The sequence below is a fragment of the Equus asinus genome, chromosome 17 (genome assembly GCF_041296235.1).
Source record: "Equus asinus isolate D_3611 breed Donkey chromosome 17, EquAss-T2T_v2, whole genome shotgun sequence".
Taxonomy (NCBI): Eukaryota; Metazoa; Chordata; class Mammalia; order Perissodactyla; family Equidae; genus Equus; species Equus asinus.
In genome coordinates, this window is record NC_091806.1 from 49,934,312 (window position 1) to 49,950,874 (window position 16,563).

A 16,563-nucleotide genomic window follows, 5' to 3' on the forward strand; every position below is an offset into this window, starting at 1 on the left:
CGCAGAGGGCTGCGGGCTGGCTCGGCATCTGTCCGCTCATGGGCGTCTAACTGCACAGCGTCCGCCACCAGCAGCTTACCAGGGTCATGTCGTCGCAGCAGGCGGCACAGGTGCAGGAGGCGGCGTGTGGGTTTAGGATCCCGTCCTGAAATTTAAAAAGCACCGTCACACATCACACAGTGGGCCCGTAACGTGACTCGTCCACACTAGATTTCAGGCGGCTTTACCACTTCTCCTCCACTCACAAATATAAACCCTGCAACCCCGCCAAATTCTCCTCCCGACACTTCCCCCTCTGCGACGCCATCGGTAGTGGCAGGACCTACCTCTCTCCTTCTAGGGAGTGAAAGGTCCCGCAGGCAGTGTCCCTTTATCAACACCCAAGGAGCTAAACCAGAAACAGGGACAGGCAGCCCCCTGCTTTTACGAGTAAACTGCAGCAAATGGAAGTGAGGTGCCTTTTAAAAAGCCATGTGTGTGCAAACAGAAGCTGTCACATTGCCTCATCCACTCCTCACAACAGTTGTGTGGGTCAGATATCATCATCTTCCCATTTGAAACATCAGGAAACTGAGAGACAGAGAGGTTAAGTAACTTGCCCAAGGTCACACAGCTAGTGAGTGGAGGATTCAAACCTAGTCTGTCTGACTCCAGTCTGTGGGCCTCGCCTCTGGGCTGGGCAGCGTCGGAATGCCCCACAGCCTGAGCCTTTGGAGACGCCCTCGCTGCCCCTTGAAGCTTTGTGCCGAGACGCAGGGACGAGAGCGCAGGCTTACAGCACCTGAATGAGGCACTGCAGCGGCCTGCCTGCGTAGCGAATGCTCCTCTTCCAGTCCTTACTGCTGGCTCTTCCTGCCATGGCTTCAAACTCAGTTGGACTGTACCAGTTCTCGCCCTGCTTAATGCACCGCCCCCGGCCTCCTGCAACGACACGTGCGCCCACCAGAATGACCACCACCTCCCACGGCCAGGTCCAGCCGGCCGACACCGGGCCGGGCCCCTCCTGCCTTCTCCTCTCCTTGCCGCCTCCCGCCTGGCTCCTCCTCAGACGCCGGGGCAAACCTGCACCTCGAGGCCGCACGGCAGTCTGTGCCTCCGACGCCTGCCTGACCTCTCCAGCCACTGCCCACGGGCACTGCAAGCTCAACCACGCCCCACACAGAGCCCGTGACAGCCACCCCGCTTCCAGAACCCGCTGCCTCCAGGCACCAAGCTGATCCAGGAACTGAGGGAGCGCGTTCCAGCCCCGCCTCTCCCCTTGTTCCTCTCCCCCTCAGGGGTCACCACGTCTTCTCAATTTGCTCCCTAAATCGCCCCGCACCTCTCCACAGCCCTAGTTCCCAGGGCCGTGAGCCACTGACATCTCCTGTCTTCCTACCCACAGCCTTCCGGGGCCCCAGTTTACCGTGGGGAGCTATGAAAGGAGGGAAGCTTTGAGCCCCGCGGAGAGGCGACCGCCCTCACCTGAGCCGAGCCTGTTCTTGTACAGTGTGCCGCTGATGTTCCGGCACCGCACGGGCAGCTCGCTGTCGTACACCGACGGGTCCCAGTTGTATTTGGTGCCACCTTTTTCTTGGCCAGGAGCCAGAGGAGTTGGAGGAGACTGAGGACCTTGAACAAAGGAAGCATTTGAAAATAAGAGACACCGGATACATCCGAAAATAACTAGAAAAGCCCAAGGAAGTCCACTGGATTCTACCAGCAGACCCTCTGGCTGCTCAGAGACCGTCGCCCCAATGGCGCAGCCCCTTCACTCTGGAAGACCCTCCTGGCCTGGAAGATCCCACTCTTTCTACTTAAACTTAATGTTTGCTATTCCAAATTTACCACAAAAATAAATAAGTCAACCCCCAGAATAAACTGCACAACCTCTCGCACACGTTTTGCTCCGGAGAGCCTGGGGCAGGAAGGGCGGTACCTGGCGTGAGAGGCGCGGCGGGCCCCTTCAGCCCGGTGGTTTCCACAATGCTCCCATCCGTGTGCACGACAATCAGCGTGGCTTTCTCAGTGTTCAGGCTGTCCCCAATCTGAAGGGCTGTCCTCCCAGACTGGAGGAGAGAAGTTTCCATAAGTCGTCTCAGGTGACAGTGAGGGCATGTCACCTGTGCAGTGAGACGTGGTCCTACAGTGCCCTCGCTAACTGTCACCAACAAGGGGATGCCTCCCACACCTCCCAGGTCTCCTTAAAGACGTCTCTAAAAGACAGACTCAGAGCAGAGAACAAGAGACAACGCAGGTCTGTGTAGCTGCGAGCAAACGCCCACGACGCGTCACAGAAGAAAGGTCCCTGGAGACAGGAAGTGCCCACGGCTGTCTGCACAGCTCCTGCATGGCCACAGGCCTCACGGGAGGGCTTCTGAGAGACCACGCTGATCCTCACAGCCAGGGCCCGGTGCGGGACTCCCTTCCGCCAGGGTCCCATCCAGAGCTCTTCACCAAGGGCCACCGGAGCCTGGGGCCTCCCAAACCACACTGCTCACATCCCTCTCCACGCTGCGGGACACTGCCACGACCTCACCCACCTCCCCCGGGTGGGACCCGGCCTCACCCTCCTCCTCGGGGGCCAGGCGTCCCTCTCTGGACTCTGTGGCCAACTAGGCGCACGCCTCGGTTGGTCACCTGGCAAACTCTTAAGGCCTCACTCAGACAGCTCCAGGGGAGACTGAGACCGCCAAGCAACCTGTCCAGCTCAACGTTCTAGAATGCTCTAACGCTTCCACATTGAGAGGATACAGCGAGCTAAGGCAAAGTGAAAGTTTCTTACACCTGAAAATGTCACCTTCCCACCAGGGGAAGCAAGTAGAAGTTACCCACGCTGTCAAGGGACCCCCGACCCCCCACACGTGCACACACACACATGCCTGGGCCCTCGCTCGCTCACAGGCCTGGAGGGTCAACGCCTCAGTAAGAGCGTCTACACTGCTTGCATCTGAATCATTGAAGATGTGCAGCTCTCTACTGGGAAAGGTGATGGTTTGTGCTATTTAAGAATCACGAGGGGCCGGCCCGGTGGCGCAGCGGTTAAGTGCTCACGTTCTACTTTCGGCGGCCCGGGGTTCGCTGGTTCGGATCCCGGGTGCGGACATGGCACCACTTGGCAAAAGCCATGTTGTGGCAGGAGTCCCACATATACAATAGAGGAAAATGGGCATGGATGTTAGCTCAGGGCCAGTCTTCCTCAGCAAAAAGAGGAAGATTGGTAGTAGTTAGCTCAGGGCTAATCTTCCTCAAAAAAAAAAAAGAATCATGAAGCATTTTCCTTCTGAAGGCAACTGGGAAATGTAGATATTTGAGAGCCCCTCTCCTTGGTGTCATTTCCAAAAGGATCACACCAATTCCTGTGTCTGCAGTCCTCAGAGCCCGCTGGAAGCACCACACCCAGGAGCTCAGACTCAGGGCCGCGCTAGCCCCCCCAGCCTCTGGCTCCAGCCCCTCCTAGAAGGGAGGATGCGACAGGAGGTGCTGCGGGAAGGATGACCAGCTGGAAGCAGGAAGTCGCCACCTGGCTACCAGCTCGTGTGCGTTCTGACACCGCAAGACGTGCACCACGCTCCCGAGCCCTGTGCCCCGGGTCCTCCGCTACACTGGCCCAGTCTTCACTACGGTACTGCACTGTCGTCCCCCACCCCCGTATCATGAGTAGGAGCCCGAGGCTGCTGTTGGCTGCCGTTGGCTGCCATTCCAATGACAACACCTTCGCTCTCAGGGTTCTAGTGCCCCAAGAGTGTGATCAAGGCTAAGAGGAAACTATAACAAACACTCTGGCAGAGGTCCCAGGAAAATCCCCCTTTCTGAAGACTCTGCCGAGCCCCTGGCATCTCCCACATAGAAATGAGGCTGTCCCCCAAGTCACCGAAGGCCTCCGAGGTAAAAGCTGCACCAAAGTGATGCAGCAGGATCATAAACGGCTCTGACCGGGCACAACGCTATCTGAGACGTGCCTGGCTTTTGGCAGCCATCTTAAGAGGACAGGGGTCACCATGCAGAATGCGTGAGCAAGGCAGGAAATGAGCCATAAATGCTGCGAACAGAATGCTGTGCCAGGCCAAAGACAGTGACCCTTCCACGTGTCTGGAGCTTCATGAACAAGGAAAGCAAGCAGGACCAGGCCACCAGTGAAGCTGGACTTCAGGCCTAGAGAAGCCTGGACCCAGGTGGATGCTGGAGCTCCCATCCTGGGACACTGTGCAGCAATCTGGCCAGGATGGCACGAGGGCTGTCCCCTGACTGCAGGCTCAGAAGGGTTCCTCCCGCTCACCCACAGTCCAGGGGCTGGTTCCACCTCCGCTCTCATTTCCCCACCAAGAGCTCAGCCCTGGAGGCTCCCTGACAGCAGCAGCTGCCACTTCCCTTCCCGGTGCCCAGGGTGCCCGCACTGCTGACGGAACCCTGAGCAGTCTCTGGGGGAGCCGCAGCCACTCCACTCAGGTCTGTGGAGACTCGCAGGGGCTGAAGTGCTCGCAGAGTGGCTTACCAGAACGTGTCCCGAGAGCGAGGCGGCGTTCGCCACTGACGTGGTGAAGACATTGTCTGCAGACGCACCCACGTTAGCCACCGTCACAGTGGTCACCTCTGCAACACAGGAGCCTGACTTAGCGTGCTGTCAGAGCCAGAGGCCCCAACACAGCTTCTCCCAATCAGGTGTCTGCGCTCCCAAGTGTGAGAATCCTAACACTTTGACACAAAAAGCTTAACTGATGTTTCCAGACCATAGTCTAAATGATCTGGTTCTTCCAGGAAAAGAGGCAGCCTTTCCATCCCAGTAGAGCCTTTTATGCACAGCAAAGAGCCGCGCACGGCAAATCCGCCCCCCCGCGTGCGCACTGAGCCGGCCACGGGCTCTGCCAAAGCACCCCCGGCTTCCCACTCCCTCTAGGAGAAAACCACGCGGCTCAGAGGCTCCACCGACCCCACGATAGACCCTGGGCAGCTCAGACACGGAGCAGACAGCGACAGTGCCGTGACACAGAGGCTCACTCTCACTCCCGCCCTCCCGTGTGGGTGGGGCCCCTCCTGGCCCCATTTCCACAGGTCCTCCCTCCCTCCCCAGCTCTGCCTCTGCCCCCTCTTCCTTCTCCCCGGCCACTGCCCTCAGGCAACCTCAGCCTCTTCCTCCTGACTAGCACATCCGATCTGCTGCGGACCCTGGTGCCTCTGGGCAGGGTCCGCACGCAGGAGTGCTGAACCCCACCACGTTCCCCCCCAACCTCTCAGCCACCTGTCACCCCCAGACAGGCCACACTGCTCAGCCTATGTTGCATCTCCCTCCCGCTCACTGCCTACCGCTGTTGCACCCACCATTCGGCTCAGGCACCACCTTTGGAGAGCCTTTCCTCGAGGCTCCCTGCCTGGCAGGTGGGGTTGCGCAGCATTCTAGAATGTTCCATGCCTAGGGAAGTCTCTGATACGTGGGAGGTGCTCAAAAAGTACTGATTTAAGAGTCTTGTAGAGGGGGGCCAGCACGGTGGCTCAGTGGTTAAGTTTGCATGTTCTGCTTCAGCAGCCCAGGGTGCGCAGGTTCAGATCCTGGGTGCAGACATGGTACCCCTTGGCAGGCCATGCTGTGGTAGGCGTCCCACATGTCAAGCAGAGGAAGATGGGCATGGATGTTACCTCAGGGCCAGCCTTCCTCGGCCAAAAAAAGGATTGGCAGCAGATATTAGCTCAGAGCTAATCTTCTTCAAAAAAAGAAAAAAAAGAGTCCTGCACCTTCCACTAACCCAGCACTCACCAAACTGCACTGAAAATGCCCATTTCCTTTTCTGTCGTCACCAGCAGAGAACATGCTTACGTCTCCGTGAGCCCCACGTGCTTAGGGGTTCTCTTTCTGAACACACGCTCAAGTCTAAAGACCATGCAATACAAGATTGTAACCTATCATTAACTCAATACAAATTAAATTAAAAAAAAATAAAAGACCACGCAAGCAGCCGTCTACCCAGAGGTGGCGGTCTCAGGTGAGCAACCTGTCCTGCAAAGTTAGTTACATCTGGAAACTACTTGACCTCAGGAATTCATGACAGAAAAACTTCTAATGCTTTAACGCATGCAAAGACACAAGTATAAAACTTTGCAAAAAAAAAACACGTAACGTCAACACATTTCTCCGACGTCACAGATGGCATCACATTTCTTTTCTGCATTCAGAAAAATGTGAGCAAAAAGGACAAAAATCTGAAGAAAAACTTCATGGTCCAAAATCCCAATATTAAACCAGAGTTTAGCGATGAAAACTGAACCTTATAAGAACCACAAAACCTTCTTCCCTTGATTTTTCAAGGATCCCAACAGAGCACAGGCAGACCAGAGGCGCCTGGCAGGGCAGGACCTGGACTACTGGCCCACCACCCAGCATCAACAGGGCTAAATAAACCCCTCAGTGACCAGGACACACACACCAGGACAGGGAGGCTGCTGCCTGATTCTGAAACCTATGAAGCTCCTTAGGGAAAAGCCTTATGACACCCCGAGTCCTCGAGAGCCACCCAGGAGCCACGAGTGGGACCAGGTACAACACATGGGACGTCCTCCAGAACGGCAGTCTGGGGAGGCACTACCTCTGAAGGGTGCTTTGGGGCACGGTTTGAGACTCCATGGGTCACGAAATGAGAATGAGCATGTTCTGTGTGGCAAGAAACAAAAACGTGGCCCAGAGCCACGCTGGCCTTCCCCTGGAACAGGAGCCTGACGGGGTCGCAGGAGGGAAGATGCATAGAGGAAACGGGGGGCAGACAGGGAGGGCAGTCTGAGGAGCAGGGTGCTGACCTCTGGCTTCACTGCCCAAAAGGCCGCCAGCCCTCCCAGGCTGGGTGAGCACTCTTGCACCCCAGCACCCAGGTCACACCTGAACTGGCCCTTAGGATTTCAGGTGACCAGACACACCCACCCTCAGGCTCCTGAAGGACAAGAGCCACATCTGACCTCCTGTATCACCAGCACCCAGGACAGACAGAGGAGAGGTCAGGCACGGCAAGAAGCAGGTGCTGAGAAGGTTCTGGAAAAAGTCCAGAGTGCTGAACAGGATGGGGTGAGGCCGGCACAAGGAAAATGGGTTCGCGGAGCAGACGTGCGTGCAGGGCAGGGCCAAGCTGGTCACACAGAGCAGGTGTGCAGGGATGACAAGCCACACAAAGTAGATGTGAGGCAGGTACTGGGGGAAAATGGGTGGGCTTGTCATGGGGTGTGTGCAGGGCAGGAGTGTCTGGAGAACAAATGTGCAGGGCAGTTGTGTGAGGCAGGTGCAGGCTGGTCATAAGAGGTGTGTGCAGGGCAGGTGTCTGGGACAGGTGCGTGTCGGTTGTGCACGATGCGCGCGGGGCAGGTGTGGAGAGGTGCACGCAGTGTGTGCAGGGCAGATGAGCGGGCGATGCGCGCAGCGCAGATGCGGGCAGGTGCGTGGGGCAGGTGCGCGCTGGCCGTGCACGATGTGCGCGAGACAGGTGTGGACAGGTGTGCGGAGCAGGTGAACGGGATGCACGTGGTGCAGCTGCGGGCAGGTGCCCAGGGTGTGTGCAGGGCAGGTGTGCTGGGGCAGGTGAAGGCAGGTGCGCGCGGGGCAGGTGCGGGTTGGTCGTGCGGGGCGTGCTCGGGGCAGGAGCATGGAACAGGTGCGGACAGGTGCGCGGGGACCGCGGGCGGCGGCACTTGCCTGCGAAGGCGGCGGCCGCGGCGGCCTCGTCGGGGCCGGGCAGGGCCTCGGCGCCCATGTCCATGTGCCCAGGCTCGGCGGCCATCACCGCCACGGCCGTCACCCGCCGCGTCTCGCGCTCCGCCTCTGAGTCCCCGTCCTCTTCCGAGTCCTCGTCTCTGCTGAGCACCGGCTCCTCTGCCTCGCCTCCCGCCGCGGCCGCGGCCGCCGCCGCCACAGCGGCCGCGGCCGCCACCGCCGCCGCCTCGGCCAGGCCCAGCTGCTTGGCGGCCGAGTCCGAGTCCTCCATCCGGACTCCGCCGAGCCCGCCCGAAGGCGCAGGCCGGGGGCGCCCGAAGGCCGGGGCCGAGTCCGAAGCGCGCCGCCCGAGGAGGGCTGCCCGAGCCGAGCCGAGGCTGCGCGAAGCCTAGCCGAGGCCTCCCGAAGTCGCCCGCCCTGCCGAGCCGAGGCCGCCCGAACAGTGGCCGAACCGGCACGAAGCGGCCCAGTCGAGCCGAGCCGACGATCAAGAGTCCGGAACCGAAAAGGGCCGAAGCGGCCCGAAGTGCAGAGCCGAGTCGGTCCGAATTGGTCCGAGGCCGCACGAGAGTTTCCGAGCGGCTCGGCGCTAGTCCTCCTCAGCGCCAAGGAGGCCTCGCCGGCCGTCGTCCCTGGCCTACAGGGTCGCCGACTGTGGGACCGGCTCTCGCCAGGCTTCGACGCAACGCAGCCCGGCCAGGAGAACCTTGCGCCGCACGCTCCGCCCGCCCCCGCCGCGAGCGGAAGCCGAGTCGGCCCGAGGCGGAGCCGAGCGGAGCCGAACGGCCCCGAGCCCGGATCCTCCCGAGCTTCGGCTCTCCGCCTCCTCCTGTCCGAAAGTGCCCGAGTGCTGCCGGACTGGCTAATCGGGCCTCGGCCGCGGCTCGGAGTCAACTCCAGAATCGCGGCGCGGTCGGGCCCCTTCGGGAGCAGAAGCGAAAATGGCCGAACGGACGCGGACGACGCCGGGCCGAGAGGCTGCCGGGATCGCGGCGGACTTGGCGGGCGGGGCCGGGGGGCAAGATGGCGGCCGCGCGGAGAGGTGAGGGTCGCTGGCGGGAGCGGCGGGGTCCCGGGGACCGGGGGCTAGCCCACGGCTCAGGGGGTTCCCCGAGCTGAGTCCGCCCCCGCGGAGCTCCGGCGGGCCCGCGGCTCGGGAGGGGTCCCGGGCGGGGATGACCCCGGGAGAGGGACTCTATCCAGTCTGGTTCGGTTTGGGGTGGGAGTGGCGTCCAGCGGGGCAGTGGTTGCAGTCTGTCCAGGGTGAGGCTCCGTCGGGGCTGTGAACCGACCAGCCCTCCTTGCCGGGCGGCTCCCGCCGGGGCCCGTCCCTGTTCGGGGCCGAGGGGTGCTCCGGGGCCGCGTGCGCATCCTCCCCCGCGGTGCGCCCGGTGCTGCGGGGAGCACGGCGCGCAGGGCCCGCGCACGCTCCTCCTCGTTCCCCGTGTCCCCTGGGCCGACGTCCCCACCCGCCGCGGACAGGCCCCCGGCTCCCGTGGCTCCCGCGGCCTGGACCAGAGGGCGGAGGGGCTCTAATGTGCGGGGCGGCTCCGCCGAGGGTCCCTGCGGGGCCAGCGGGAAGAAGCGGGCGCGGGTCCCGGGGGCTGGTGGGGCCGGGGGTCGGGAGGCGTGCCCCTGGCGTGGAGTCACAGGCAGTGCGTGTCAGCGGCACGCTTCCCCCAGGCTCTCGCTCGCCTGCGGCTCGGAACTGTCTGTCTGTCTGTCTGTCGTAGGTTCACGCCGTCAAAGTCCAGTTTCCTCCCTCCTCTGTCGTTCTGATGTCACGTGCTGGGGGGGACCGGCGGCAGCCGCGGGTTGGGCGTCCCCAAAGAGGCAGGCTCTGTGGTCTGTTTCACTCAGGGCTCTCCAGCGCGAGGGTTCCAAACCGCCAGACCTCTGTCCCCGGAAGGCCACTGGTGATGAGGTTTGTCGGTGGACTTTGATTTGGTGAAAAACGAAGTTTATCCCAGCACAGGATCTCTTCGCTCACCTTGTATGTCACCTCGGGGGAAACATTTGTTCTGTTCCTTCCACATTTAACTTCTGTGCTGGCACGCCTGCCTGCTCGCAGCCACATTGTCATTGACTAGAAATGCCAGGTCCTAGAAGCCACACTGTCTTTAGCCAGAGTGAGCTCCTGTAGTCTGAAATGGGTAGAACAGCCTGTCTGATGATAGCTGCCCTTAATGTTAAGTTTTATGTTGCTTAAGGTCCTTACACAGTTTTCTTTCCCTGAGCCCCACAATTTCAGTCTGTGACAGTGGGCAGCTGGCAAATAGACTGGAAGTGTGTCTGGGCTAACCTTCAAGAGAAGGATCAGAAAGGAGGAAAACCCCAGTCAACATGAAATCCACCCCAATAATAACAGACCTCCAGGCAGCCTAGTTTAGCTAGAGCCTGGAAAAGGAGAGGTCGGATTTAAAGAGCACCCTGCCCCGTAACGTGATGCGAGTTTACAAATGATCCGCTCTCCGCTAGCCCTCACCTGGCTTCCCGCTCTCGGCACGTGCCGTCCCGCCTCAGAGCCCAGTTCTGAATCTCTGTCACTAATGTCCTGTGTTGACCCATTTGAGATGCCCACCCAAGTGAGACTCCACGGAGGGCCCAAAGCTGCCCAAGGAGGCATGGGATCACCCTGTGACATCCCCCACAGAAGCCCCCCGAGGCCAGGTCTCCTGGGCCCCCGGGACACAGAGGAGAAGAATGGGCAGGCAGTTCACACCACGTCCTTGGTTGCCAGGTTCTCAGTTTTTATTGACATATCTGCATATCACCAATGGCTACTAGGGTGAGCCTCTTCCGACAGGAAATCTGACCCAGGACACGCACCCTCAAGGATGAGTCAGCTACCTTCAAATCCAGGACCCCTGATTCAGAGGACTGATTTACCTGCTCCGGGCTTGCTCTTATCTCCATGACAGGATGATGGAAAAATGTGTAATAGCTGCAGGGGTGGGGACAAGCCAAGAGATGCACGATTCGCAGAGATTGAATTGCTGATTTAGGGAGCTCTTGTTGTTTGGAGGGATATTTGGGGCAATGAATAAAATTCCTGTGGAAAGCAAGTGTCTGTTATCAATTTCAAAAAAAAGACTTGTTGTAACCTGAATGAGAAAAGGTTTTCATCTAATTATACATGTGTAGCAAATATGCAGAAACCGCAGAAGATTCGAAAAGCTGCAGTTTGGTTCCCCTCCAGGACATTTTCCTTCCCTGGCGGGATTTGTGGAGGGGAATCACTCCCTGGCTGATCCGGCCTCAGGGTTCCCTTCTGCTTCCCCTCTGAGCTCCCTCTGCTCCCAGGTACATGCCGTCTCCCAGCCTCAGGTTCTGAGGTCAGATCCTCCTGGGAGGGACGGATGCAGAGGTGATGGAAAAATACCTAGCTGCAGGCCCCAATAAACACTGGCTTCTTTCTATAAACGTGCAATGAAAGGAGAAGCAGGCCGGGCTCGTGGTGGTTGTGGCTCGTGGTTGTCGATGTTCATCAGGCCTGGTTCAGCCTGCTCGTGGGATGTGGGCCTCCTGACGTGCTGTCTCTTCCAGGGAGCACCTCCTCCGCCATGGTATCCTGCTGCACCCCATGCTCTCTGACCTGGGCCTCCGCGGATGGTGCCTGATGGTGGAGTTGCCAGCCTGTTGAGTCAGCTCTCTGCTTTTTGCTCCTGTAAAGCCCCTTATTCTCTAAGTTGTCAGTAGGAATCCCACTTTTGAGTGGAGGGCAGTTCGCTAACAGAGTTAGAGTTGCTCTAACCTCTGAATAGAGCGCACTGGCCCAGCTGGCCTCCTGCTCAGCCTGTGCCTCCTGCCTCCCTCCAAGGGCAGGAGAATGAAAACCCCTCAGTTTGAATGCTTAGAGGCTTATTTTAGCATAAACAAACATGAAGTGTACCAAGCTCAGGAAAGTTGTTAGTGGATATTAAACTCCCCCCAAAGGAAAAAATATATTTTATTTGAAGAAAAAAAAATCATTGTTTTCTCTCTACTGTATAGCTGGGGTCAGGGTCAGGGTGATGCCACCCAAGGCTGTCCTACCTGCAGTCACCAAGGACCTGCCCAGTACTCTTGCTCCAGACCAGGATGTCCCCTGGGAGGGAGGGGCCTGGCAGGGCCCTGTGACACCAGGAGGAGTATTGATGGAAGCCCGAGTAGGCAGGAAGCCAGCCAGCTGCCCGGACTCCAGGGCCACCCTCAGTGTTTGGGGTGCCTCCAGACAGACGCAGAGTGGCTCCCCATGTCAGCCCCATGCGTGGGCGCCCCCAGGGCAGAGCTCGTTCCCTGGGCTGAGAGTCCTTAACCGCGTGCCAGCTCTCATCGGTCCCCCTTCAAATGCTGCTCTGCCTCAGTGGGATGTGTGACTCCCTGTACTTCCTGGCGACACTCCTGATGATGACATATAAAAGTAAGTGGGGATGGAAAAGCCCAATTGCAGGTGTCGCTGCCGCTGCTGTAACTTGAGTTCTGGTCTGTTGCCCATTGTCTCCAGGTCAGGTTTTCAGTTATCCTCATGAGTACCTGGTCCTCGACCTGACTCTGCTCCTTCTGATGGGGATTCTGGAAGCAGTTCGGCTATACTTTGGTGAGTTGGCTGTGAAAACCATAAAGTACTTAAGATAACAGAGTTGCTGGGTAGACACCGTGAGCCTCTGTGCGCTCATCGCTTTGTAGTGGGGCAGTTAGAGGCGCTGTGGATTTCACCCGCTCCACCAGTGGCTCTGCTGGCCTCGCCTCCAGTGTCAGGAAGTGTTAGTTTATTCAGAAGCTCTGTCTGAGACACAGACAGTACTGGCAGCGTCCCTGGGGGAGACACTTCCCATTTGGAAGCAGATCCTGCACAAGCTGCAGGGTGACAAACAGCACTGCACTCGGAACCCAGCTTAGCTGTCAACTCTGGTACCCCAGAAGGTTCGCCTCACCCCAGGAGCTGAAGGGTCTGGGAAGTTCTGCCATGACTTGGAGAGGTGAGAGGGCTCCCCTGGACATTCCCCTGCAAGACGCAAGCAGCACAGAAGCAGAGTGAACTCTGCCGCATCTCTGTTTTAAATGGGATCGTACTTTACGCATTCTGCTGATACGTCTAGGAGACACGCCTGCCGTTGGAATAGCAGGTAGAGCCAACGACAGCTGGCACTTCCCGGGCCTTTGCACATGCTGCCGGGCCCCGAGCACACCAGCACGTTCCACCCAGACACCGGCCCCCAATTGACAGTGAGGAAACTGAGGCATGGGGGGAAGTTCCCTGCCTGTGCCCTTGGCCACAGACCCTTGGGACTCCGCCATCCTGTTGAGCATGCTCTGGGCCTTGAGTGTCTGCTGTCACAGACCGGAGCCTGTGTGCATGGGAGGGTGGCAGATGGTGCTGGAATTGCTGACATCCACCCCGACTGCTCGTCCCCAGGCACCCCGCACATTGCAGGCTCTCAGGGCGCCCTGGGCACCTGTGGTTGGCTGGCTGCAGCTGAGGATCAGCATTTTCCATGACTGACCCCTTTGTTTGTAACATATGTAGTAGTTTTGTGTTTTGTAAGTACGCCTGAAGTTTTCCAGAACTGGCCTTAGCCCTGAGTGAAATATGTTTGGAAATTTTAAACAGAATCCCATCAGTTCACTTGGGCTTAGGGAAAGGAGGCGTCCGCGTGCAGCTGGGATGGTTTTTAGAAAACCAGCCTCCCGCTTCCCCGCACAGCTCACCCAGAGACTGAGACGGGGAGGTGGGGCTGCAGTGGGCCTCACGCTGCCTTTGTGCCCTCTGCTTCCTCACATTCACCCGTCCTGGGTGGGGGTCACAGCGGGACCCTTTCCTGGAGGTCCTCAAGCCCTCCAGGAACATGCTGGTGGTGAGCTGGCGTCTGCCCTGCAGCCGTCACGCCCCAGGCTGGGCTCCTCGAGGCCTCTCACCCCCTCCCCCCAAGCACCCGGGCGGAGGGTCCTGAGCAGGCTTCCCACCGCGCCAGCGCTCACTCATTGCATCCCTTCTGCTCTCCAGGCACCAAGGGTAACCTGATGGAGGCCGAAGTGCCGCTGGCCACCAGCCTGGTCCTCACGGTGGGCAGCGGCCTACTGTGCATCTACTTCCTGCGCTGGCAGACCCTGGTGCTGTGGGCGGACTTGGTCCTTAGCGCTGCGCTCCTGGCACTCCACGGCCTGGAGGCCGTCCTGCAGGTGGTGGCCATCGCCAGCTTCGTCAGCTAGTTGGGCAGTGCCCTGCCCCGGGAACAGCCCTGGACAGGAGCCCCGTCCTCGGCACCCAGTCGTCCCGCAGCTGTCCCCTCCCCCAATGCAGAATGGGAAGGGCATTTTCCTCCTGATTTGTCATGCAGTTAGAGGACGGGAGGGTTTGGAGTGGTTTGTGATCTTTTTGATGGAGAAGGGGGTCAGGACCCAGCGCAGAACAAAATGCTGGGGCCCCGTGTTGGGAACAGCGCAGGCGGGTCAGAAACTGCCCTGGGCGCTCTCTGGGGAGTCACAGGGACATCTGCTCAGTTCCCGTTTTTGGCTGGTAAGGATCTCGCTTCAGCAGCCATCCTGACCCCTGAGGCCAGAGGGTGGACAAGGGCCTTAGAGAGACAGCCAGCGGCCCTGTGGGCTCCGGCCCGTCACCTTCCCTCTGGTGTCTGTGGCCATCTCCCGCAGCTGGGCCAGGAGCCTGGGCCAGCCTGCTAGATCACCAAAGGTGCGGGCTGGGACGGCGCATCGCCTTGCTGTGATGGGGCCTTCCTCACACAGCTCTTTGCTTCTGTACTTTCCACACCGGTCCTAGCCCGCAGTGTTGAAAGCCCAGGTTAGTTGGTGGGACCTCTGCTTGGCATGCGATCTGGGGCTCCCTGTTCTCCTGGGGGGTCGGAGCTGCCAGCCGTGTGGGGCAGGGATCCTCAGCCAGGGGCAGGCCAAGGCCCAGACAGATCGCACTCTAGTTCCCAAAAGAAATGCAGTTGAGCCAGTCAGCTCTGCGTTTTGGGGGATTTTCTCCTCCGCCTCAACTCCTTTCTGAAGTTGGGGATTCTGAAGAACGGTGCCCTGGAGACCCAGACAGGGGAGGGAGTAGGGAGCACCCACGGGCACGGCTCTGGAAATGTCAGTCACTGTCAGTCATATGTGCTCTGAGGGCTGGAGGAGTCCCGCCCAGACTTGTCTGCCTCTCCCTCAGATTTGCCGGTGCTCCTGGAAGGACAGTGCTCACGTTCCAGGAATTTCCCTTTGTTTCTGTCGTGTGTTTCCTATGTGGGAGTAACATTACGGTCAAATATCTGGGCATTTTCTTTTCACCATAGTTTTTAAATAAAGAGATGTTTCTACTTCCTTGAATTTCTCCTGCTTAAGGCCGCTTACCTCCTCCAGGGTTCTCCACATACCCACGAGCACACTGCTTGGTGCCGCCGGCCCCACCTCACCCAGCAGCCCCAGGAGAGCACTTCCCACAGCACAGGGCTGTCCTGGGCCCCTGGGGGGGGCTGCAGCAGCACCCTCCACTGTCTCCTCCCTCCACAGCTTTCCTGGAACTACGCCCCCTGCTCTGGCTCAGGGCCACATGCACCTGCGGCCCCTCCTGCTCACCCCCACCTGCATGCGCCTGAGGCAGAGCTCCACACCCCTGCTGCATGAGCGCGGGCGAGGGCACTGAGAGAGGCTGGGGTGGACACTCCTGCCATCTGGGGATGCTCAGCCCCTCCCCCTGAGGCTCCTGCTGCCTTCAGGGTTCGTGACCTCCCTCCTGAGGAGCTGGTCCAGGCCCTTGACACCCCCATCACTTTGGCCACACAGAGGTGGTGGTTACTTGCCCATAGGGGGACACCACAGCTCCAGGCGGCCGCAGACCAGCCTGGGACTCCAGGCCCCAGCTGCCTCCTTGAGGGGGTCAGTGCTCCTAATCTGACAATGGTCACGCTGATTTCAGAAGTGAAGGAGTGTCCCCTCGGCTGCAACCTTCTGAGCCTTCCCACCTTCTGCCCGTCCATCTGCGTTCAGCCTCCGGGAAGGGCGAGGGCAGGCAGGTGCCCTCTCCTCTGGGTGCTTGGCAAAGTGGGGAGAGAACCAGGAAGCCAGGCCTCACCAGGGCTTGGGGCAGGGCTGGGCCCAGGACTAAAACCACTTCCTGCACCCCTTCCCAGAACTCCCTGTGATGTCCCAGACAGCTGGTTGGGAGACCCGCCCCTGGGATCCTGGCGGATGTGGGGGAGTGCAGTGCTGCTGACCCTTCAGGGCGGGCGGGCCTCCCTTCTGGCAGAGACTCCCTGGGAACTGCTCTATGCCCGTTCCAGGGAAACGCATGCCAACTGCCCTGCCCTTCTGGGACTGCAGGCCTGGGACCCTGCCTCCTGGCATACCCTTTCCGGTCCCTCCACTACAGGAACAGTAGCCACAGCCTTCAGGTCCCTGCACGTGCCCTGGGGTGCCCGCCACTGCCTGGGCCTGCCCCCTCCCCCCTCTTCACTCCCTCCTCACCCAGCTGGCTTGGCAGGGGCATCCTGGGAGTCAGTTCAGGAGGAGGAAGGATGCCTGCCCCATGCTGTGGGCAGAAGGTGGGGCCTGGGCCTAAGGAGGGGGTACTGCCCAACGGTACCTTCCACCAGCTCTCTGCCCTGGCTCTGAGGACAGCCTGGGCCACAGGCGTCCCCACCCTCCCATCAGACACCCCCATCCCCCAGGGGGTGCCCAGGCAGGGCTGGGGAGGCACAGAGAAAGAGACTTCCGGAGCTCCTAGATAGCGGAGGAGGAGCCCCTCCCACCTGTCCAGCTCAGAAGCAGGACCTGGGGTCTTAGACGCCCACTTGCAGATTGGAGTCTGGCCCAAGGGCTCCTCCAGACCAGAGGGTCCGGCTGAAAAGGAGCGGACCCTGTCCCAGGCCTGGGGGCAGGATGGGCCTCTGCTGAGGCACGTTAGGTTGGGGACTAGGGTC

At 59.7% G+C, this 16,563-nt stretch overlaps 2 protein-coding genes across 13 annotated transcripts in view; one reads left to right on the forward strand and one right to left on the reverse strand.

Moving 5' to 3' along the window:
- The window catches only part of DEAF1 (DEAF1 transcription factor), a 29,788-nt gene extending 21,851 nt beyond the window's left edge, over positions 1–7,937 (reverse strand). For all 11 annotated transcript variants that reach the window (XR_011495243.1, XR_011495241.1, XR_011495242.1 and 8 more), the window contains exons 1-6: positions 7,649–7,937; positions 4,475–4,572; positions 1,919–2,048; positions 1,465–1,611; positions 782–921; positions 80–145 (exon numbers count right to left, since the gene is read on the reverse strand). Coding sequence is in view for 6 of the 11 variants with exons in the window: in XM_044750436.2 (XP_044606371.1) it covers positions 80–145; positions 782–921; positions 1,465–1,611; positions 1,919–2,048; positions 4,475–4,572; positions 7,649–7,937 (870 nt within the window). In the remaining 5 variants the exon portion in view is untranslated. The remainder of the gene's footprint in view (positions 1–79; positions 146–781; positions 922–1,464; positions 1,612–1,918; positions 2,049–4,474; positions 4,573–7,648) is intronic.
- Positions 7,938–8,051: 114 nt separating this feature from the next.
- TMEM80 (transmembrane protein 80) lies at positions 8,052–14,971 on the forward strand. Of its 2 annotated transcripts, none has more exons than XM_014831501.3 (5): positions 8,052–8,708; positions 11,213–11,232; positions 11,975–12,068; positions 12,153–12,245; positions 13,653–14,971. In XM_014831501.3, exons 1-5 carry the CDS (start codon positions 8,690–8,692, stop codon positions 13,856–13,858), a joined length of 432 nt encoding a protein of 143 aa, XP_014686987.2. In that variant the 5' UTR covers positions 8,052–8,689; the 3' UTR covers positions 13,859–14,971. The 2 variants fall into 2 exon arrangements, with proteins under 2 accessions (XP_014686987.2, XP_070344574.1); XM_070488473.1 differs by having other exon boundaries at positions 8,580–8,708; positions 11,213–11,333; positions 11,660–12,068.
- The last annotated feature ends 1,592 nt before the right edge of the window (positions 14,972–16,563 follow it).

Bases quoted from the DNA above. Each gene is read 5' to 3' on its own strand.
- TMEM80 (XM_014831501.3), top strand. The intron at 11,233-11,974 runs GTATCCTGCTGC...ACCGCGTGCCAG, and splicing joins GGAGCACCTCCTCCGCCATG to CTCTCATCGGTCCCCCTTCA. The intron at 12,069-12,152 runs GTAAGTGGGGAT...CATTGTCTCCAG, and splicing joins CCTGATGATGACATATAAAA to GTCAGGTTTTCAGTTATCCT.